Source organism: Perissodus microlepis, chromosome 16 (genome assembly GCF_051167445.1).
Source record: "Perissodus microlepis isolate ML-2025 ecotype Zambia chromosome 16, ASM5116744v1, whole genome shotgun sequence".
In the NCBI taxonomy this organism is placed as follows: Eukaryota; Metazoa; Chordata; class Actinopteri; order Cichliformes; family Cichlidae; genus Perissodus; species Perissodus microlepis.
The window spans coordinates 17,659,022-17,666,728 of NC_140476.1; the positions used below are offsets into that span (position 1 = coordinate 17,659,022).

The window sequence follows — 7,707 nt, forward strand, 5'->3', positions numbered from 1 at the left end:
GAACAATATGTTGTTTCACAAATACTTTCTGCTTTAACCCTAACAACAGCAAGCCTGCTCTGCAGTCATTATAATCTCATTTTACCACCAACTAGTGCCATTTATTTTGTTCCCTTTGTCTGATTGTGTGCATCTTTCACAGCCCATCACTCTCCTAATGGAGTCTGTTGACGCAATGAATCTGGCCTGTTTGACTGCTGGCTACTACAGATTGCTGGTGGACTCTCGACGCTCCATCTTCAACGTGGCCAAAAACACTGACAGCATGGAAACAAGTATGCCTAAAACCGATCGCAAGATGACTCATCAGAATTGGGTGTTTTTATATAGACTTGTATCAAGTCTTGCTTCCTCTTTGCAGGTCACGCCACGAGAGTAAAGCAGAACTACCAACCCATTGAGTGTACATATAGCACACCCCACAAAGGAGGCGAGGACAGAAACAACCAGAGATGCAGCCAAGAATATTCTGACCAAGAGTGCGATTACCTCGATCATGGCAGATGTGAAGGCCAGCCAGTCTACATAACTGAGATCCACCAACCCCAGCACTCAATTCACCATGCAGAGAGAGTGGAGTGCTGCAGAGTCTCATGTTCCCAAACATATATGAATGTCCCGAGACCCAAACCCCAAGACTCCTCCAGGAGTGCAAAGGTGTCCTTCATTTTTGGAGACCCACCCTTGGACAGCGTAAACCCCCAAAATCTGGGCTACCAGAGACTGATGGATGAAGGCCCAGAGATTTTAGACAATCACAGCCCCATGTACAGGCGTCTCGAGGATGACTATAGGATGATAGAGGATGGGTATCAGTACTCTACCAAAATCTTTGGTCCTACTGAGTGCATCGAGGAGCCACTGCTGCATGATATCTGCTACGCTGAGACAACAGATGACGCAGAGGACGAGGATGACATCAGCTGTGAGGAAGACATGGTGATGAGTGACATTGACAAGCCTACGTTGCTCTCGCTCTCAGGGTCCAGCGATGACATCATTGACTTGACCTCCCTCCCTCCCCCACCGGAGGGTAATGACGAGGAGGACAATGACGTACTGCTGCACTCTCTTAACATGGCCATTGCTGCTCCTCCTCCTGGTTTCAGGGACAGCTCTGATGAGGAGGAGCAGCAGGGGGCTGGGATAAGGGCCCAGGGGGCCTGCAATGATATCCCAGTGTCCCTCATAGATTCAGTACCCACCCATGGAGCAGAGGGGCCCGGGAAGCCACTGGATGATGCAGTGGTATCCACCTTACAGGCACTCGAAGCCCTCGCTGCATCTGAGGAACAGAGTCCAGCACAGTCAGAGAGTAGCACAGGTTCTCCTTATACTATTGTAACATTCATCCATTAACATTACACATGTTCCAGCCATTCATTTTGATTTGTTGGTCTTTTTTTTTTTCAATAAAGCCCATTTTGTTCTATGTTTCCATTTGTGAGTATTTCTTCATTCATTTGAGAGAGAAAAAAGACATTTGTGTTCATTATTGTGTCAGTTTGAGATTCATTCCTGTTTTGTGGACCCATTTGTTTTCACAACTGCACAGTACACAGCGTGAAAGCTTTGTTGGTTATTAGAAATAACAGAAAATAGATCATCTTAAATAGCTGTCTATAGACGTCACCAAAATTATTGGTACCCTCAAATGTAAAGATGATTTTTTTTTTAATCAGTCGAGACTGGCAAATATATATATATATATATATATATATATATATATATATATATATATATATATATATATATATATATATATATATATATATTTAAGTCAGCAGTTTCTTTTTTTGGCAGGAACTTTTTGCAGCCTTAACATTTCTCAGCAGTTAGTTTCGATTTCTGTTCCTGTTCTCTTAGGTTTCACAGGTGCTTTCCTTCAGTTGTTTATTTTATCTGTGGATGTTCAATCAGCTTACCATCAGGACTCTCAGCAGGCCGCTTTAGAACAACCTAATATTTCATTCTCTTTTATGTTTTACTTTTAGATGCATGTTTTTGAGCCATTATGCCTTTGAAAAGCCATGACCTGGGACTGAGACAGAGCTCTCTGATACTGCTACAGCTAATGTTTTGCTCCTAAAAGCCTCAATAATCTGCTTTTTTAAATTAGTGTCAACATAACCTGTCATGCTAGATGTAACAAAGCAGCCTCATATCAAATGTCTGCACTGGACCCTTTCCCATACCTCACAATGATGATGGTGCTTTTTTTTCTTTTAAAGCCTCATCTTTTCTTTTGTGAAAGCTGTAATTTACTTCCATTTGTCTAAAGGAAATCCCCTCGGAAACAGTATGACTCGGCATCACTTATAAGCGTTTTAGCAAGTTCCATGTATTTAAGTTTCTCTTTCAGAAATGGGGCTTTGCTGGGTATTCTTCCGTGATCCCCCACTTTCAGTTAGAAAATCATTTACATTTTACATTTAGCCAGATACCATTTTACCTGGAAGACAGCTTGTATGTATTTTAAGTTTTCTGTGGTTTCTCACCCACCATACAGACTACTCCTTCTGTTGAGTCGGTTTTCCACCTGCTGCCTGGTTCAGGGTGATTGGCTACAGTCCCATAGATCTTAAAGTTATTAATAATAATAATAATTCCAGCGTGACATTAACCTGCTTGGAAACAGTCTGGTAGTCATTGCCTATACTGACACAGTTATTCGTGTCTCATCTGACCATTTTCAAAAGTGCTATAAAGCATCAAACTCTGAAAACTCAAGTATATGCTTACAATATAAATATATTGCAGAATTCCAACAATTTTAATTTTTAAGGGGTATCAATAATTTTGTCATTTTTAAAAAATATTTTTAGAATTTTAAAAAAGCATTTTTCACATGACAAAAAAATACACGCAGATGTGTATATTTTTATAATTCCAGTGCTGTTTTGGGATTAACTCATGTCTTTATTGTTTGAATGATTGATTGATTGACTGATGTGTGATTGATTGAATTGATTTATTTATTTTTTAATTTACTTTCTTACTTAGTTTTTAATTAGATGCATAACCAACACTTGAATATTTTAAAAACTCTTATGTGGAATGTTGTTGTGTAATGATTTATATTTATTACTAAATGTGTTATTCCTGAGTTAACATTAGCTATCATTTACACGGTAATTTACACTATCATCCATATAATTATTTGTTACTCTCTTGCCAATCTGAGGCCAATTTGCCTCAAATGAATTTCTTAATGAGGTTTTTGTCTTTCTTTTGTACACAGGTGTAGAAATATCAAGAGCATTTAGTCCGGATTCTTCTGATTCTGGCAATGAGACCAACTCCTCAGAGATGACAGAGAGCTCTGAGCTGGCCACTGCTCAGAGACACTCAGAGAACCACCTGAGAATGCATGTAGCCATGGCAGAAGGATACCATGCCATGAGTGAGGAAAAGACAGAGGTGAGTGCGTCCAGTGACGGTGGAGCAGGAGCTATGCAGTACAAACCCCAGGAGCAACAGGAGGAGGAGGCAAAATCCTCCTCTGTCACCTCCTCACAGATATTTCACTCGAATGGCGGCGAGATGGAGCCAGAGACAATGGAAATAAAATCCGTGAGTGAATACTTCACTAAGATGCACATTGGCTCCCTAATGAGCAGGCAGAGAGGAAAACAGAGAGAGACTGAGAGCAGAATCCAGGGAGAGTCCTGCGATTCTGACAAATCAAACACGGCTTCTCAAGACTCAGCGAAGGAGGAGCTCCCTCATCTTGTTGGGAAATATAACGCTTTCACTGTGAGAGATTCCTATTACATGAACCAACTTGATCTGGGGCGAACTCATTTTAAAGACAGGCATCAAAAATGGCAGCAGAGAGTGCCTGGAAACAAAATGGCTGAGAATCTCGCTCCAGAATGTGTGAGTGACTCACAGGCTTCCCACGCAGACAGGTTGACAGCAAAGGGAGAGAAGCAGGACTTAGATGAAAGAAGCCAACAGTTAAATGCCCATCTCATCTCCCCATCCAAAGGGCCCGTCCCTGCACAGGGCGACGCTGCTTCACAGGATAATGAGCAGCAGCAAACGAAGCTTCCACAGTCAGAGCCAGATGTCTCACGGTTATATGAATACCACGTGAGCAAGCGCATGTCATCAATTCAAAGCGAAGGCATTCATTCTCTCCAAAGCTCGCAGTGTTCCTCAATAGATGCAGGCTGTAGCACAGGGAGCAGCAGCTGTGTCACCCCTATGGACTCTCCCCTTTGTGCCACAGACAATATGCATGTACTGTCCGAATCTTCGCTCAAGGGGCTGAGTTATGTCACTGCGGAGGAGAAGGCTTATGGGGCCCACGGGCAAGGGAAGGTCAGCCACCCCATGGACCCCACCCTGCTGAGGAAGATCCATGCAGCTACCAGTGCTGAGCCTGGGTTTGGAATTACACGGGACAGCAGTCACAGAATGCCCAAGATAAAAGAAACCACAGGTAAACTTAAACAGGAGGGTGAACCTCTAATCTGTAACCTGGTAAGATCAACATTTAAGACAGTTCATCAAAACAGGCAAATATAAGGTTGAGAATTTGTTTGAAATCCCCAGGTCACACAAATTACCAAAATAACAAACAAAACTTTGCCTGACTTACTTTCAAGGCAGATCTTTTTCTACCCCTCATCTGTATAACCAGAAGGGAATAACACACACAGCACTAAAAGATTGTAATATATACATTTAACAAGAAGCAGTCTTACCAGTGTCTGACAATACAGGACTTCTGGGTCACTGCAGGTTTTTAATAACTTTCCCCAAACATATTTGACAAAATAGTTCGCCTTTTACTGTGATGACACTCTTTGACTCTGCATATCCGCTCAACTGTGATGACAGTCTGCTTCATGTGCTGCAGTCATTGCTGAAATTATGGAGTCAGAACAAACTTGGGTGACTTGACACCAAATTTCTGTGGGCATCTTTTCGGCAGTATTCTTGTCAGTCCACTGGACAACAAACATGCTGACATTGATGTAATTGTGATATTCCATAACAGCCCAAGATATCAGTCAGGATGATCTATACTAAAAACTAAACTGGATAGTCCACAGGCCTTTAAAGGCTTTCCATGGAAATACATATGAGATTTTACAGTATTTAATACAAACACTGATATCTGTGAACTGCTTGGTGTTATATGCACTTGCTGATTTTAATTTTCCTTTTAGACATTTATTATGGCTACACATAATCTATTTTGCCTGTACTTTAGACTGCAACATATAAAGATGTCTCAAAATTTAGGAAATTTGAGAATGAGATCAATAAGCATAGCTACATACAAGCAGTGGTTAAAGGATAAATATGTTGTTGTTTTTATGTGTTTGAAATTACTTGCCAATATACATTGCACTTTTTTCTTAAATGAACCACTCGACATATTGGGTATTAATCTTATTCGCTTTCCGCTTGCAGTAACATTACAACTGATGCTACTCTTATATCTGTTGCTTCACATCGCTTTGTTGGCTTAGCTTACCGTAAAGATCGGAGACAAGGAGAAAGTATGAATACATCTATAAGTTATTGTCCTAAATGTTACCTCTTGACTTTCTGCACTTTTTCTGTGCACTGTAAGCTAACTTTTTCATGATTGCTCATAAGTACATTTTGTTGCCTTTGGACTGAGCTTGGTGAGCCAATTTCCTTGTCTCCAAAGTCTTTTGCAATGCTAAGCTAACTAGCTGTTATGATATTCTCATATGGACTAGATTGATAATATGTCTCTATAACATTTTCCATCAGTTACACCAGGATTAAGAGATTCCTTCTTAATTGTGCACTATATGTCTTTTCTATCACTGGAACCAATAATACAGTGAGACTGAAGAACATTGTGTTAATGTTAAGGTAGATGCTTAACAGTTCTCTTTGTTTTCCTACTACCCCTAGTGTAGCTTGCACACAGCTGAAGAAGGCTGGGAAAGAGTCATCTTTAGCTCTCTGTAATGAGACCAGTACCACCACCACAATCATGTCACCTTCATCATTACAAAGTAGCACAGAGCCCAAAGGGCTAACACAGGCCAGCCCTGAGCCTGACCCACACACCCTGGCTTTTCCCTCAAGCGGATCTTCATGTGACCCAACAACAGGCAGCCTCCGGAAGCTGCGCAGGGTTCGGATGCTCAGGAGGAGCTGGAGTACCTTAATGCCAGGTTCCAGGAGCTTAGAAGTACTGTTTGAAAAGACCAAAGCCATACTTACAGGGAAGAATGATAGTCAGAATTTGCAGTTTCAAGATCCCCCAAAAGAGCAGATGACATTTTCTGCCAAAACCTTACCCATGAGCTTGTCCCAAGGTTCGGTTGCCTGTAATTCAACTGGTGAACATCTGCTAAAAGGAGCCTCTCTGTTGATGCCCGAGCAAACAGCACCGAGGCTGGATACAGGTGCATGGAAGTGCCGTGGGCCGTTCAATCACTGCTTCCTCAGGAGAAAGTCGAACACTCATGCCGGTGATGAAGATGGAGAGATAACCTCACATGATCTGCACTTTGACAGCTCAGTTTCTTTCTATGGCAAGGAAAACTCTATCTTGAGAAACTACAAAGCTGAATGGAGCAAAATGGCCTCATATATGAAGAACATGAGCCTCAAAGATCGGCTTGCTCACATTAACTCAATGAAAGGAAAAACCTACAGCCTTCACACGGGGTTCGCACTTGCACGGAAGGATGCCTTAGAGATGATTGGTGTGTTGCGTTCAAGTGTAGGCCACCCTTCCAGAATTGCCATGCCTGAGGTCAGCGAGGCTGACATGGAAACGTTCGCCCAGCTGCTTCTCATGCAGGCCAAAGTGCTGAGCAGCGCCTGCAGTCAGATGGCGATGGAGTACAGTAGCCCAGAAGAGCTGCTGCTCACGCTGACGCACAGCTTCCACACTCTGTGCTGCCTAACGCAAGCCTGCATGTCACTAGTAGAAGGCCTGAGCACCGACAGTGAACGGCGCGAGGTGGTAGCCAAGGTGGATGAGGTCGTCATGAACTACGTGTGTCTTCTGAAAGCTGCTGAGGCAGCTTCAGGAGGCTCCCCCGGTGACCAAAGTGTGAATGCATTGTCACATTATTCTGTCACCATGTCTGCTATTCTAAACACACTAACTCACTCACTGAACACACTGCTAAACAAAAAAACTGTTATTTTGTCTTGATTATTGATTTCAAAGCCATACATAAGAGACATGGGTTTAACAACCAATGTGAACTGCTGTGAAAAAAAATTTAAAAAACTTGCCTTGTGTATACAGTATTTTATTATGTAAAGAAAATATATGATTATATGAATAATTAAAGTTTTAAATAGATTATATTAAGGCCTATATTAAAAAGCATATGACTCTCTTCTCAAATATATTATCTAATATTACTTCATAGGGATTATTTTCAGGATTTATTGGTTTTATTGACAGCTTAACATGTAGATTGACACAAACTTATTAGTATCTTGTTTATAACTTGTAAAAAAAGTACACAGCTGAAGAAATGCATACACTATATAAAGCTCTAAACAAATCGCTGCACAGGACGAGAGATGATAAAGCTGAAGTAACGCGTACAATATTTTCATTTGCTTGAGTCACTTAATTTAATGAATACTTTACACATAAACACTGAGTACTTTCCTGTTATTTTTGTCAATGTCATTAAAGAAATTAAAACTTTTTAAAAAGTATGAACTGTTTTGTTGTCTGTT

The 7,707-nt window shown here is 41.2% G+C and overlaps 1 protein-coding gene across 3 annotated transcripts in view; it reads left to right on the plus strand.

Moving 5' to 3' along the window:
- LOC146370690 (FERM and PDZ domain-containing protein 4-like) overlaps positions 1-7,686 on the plus strand; it is a 30,392-nt gene extending 22,706 nt beyond the window's left edge. For all 3 annotated transcript variants that reach the window (XM_084954742.1, XM_084954743.1, XM_084954744.1), the window contains 4 exons: positions 143-275; positions 362-1,324; positions 3,242-4,447; positions 5,910-7,686. In XM_084954742.1, the coding sequence (XP_084810868.1) occupies positions 143-275; positions 362-1,324; positions 3,242-4,447; positions 5,910-7,165 (3,558 nt within the window). In that variant the 3' untranslated portion in view covers positions 7,166-7,686. The remainder of the gene's footprint in view (positions 1-142; positions 276-361; positions 1,325-3,241; positions 4,448-5,909) is intronic.
- The last annotated feature ends 21 nt before the right edge of the window (positions 7,687-7,707 follow it).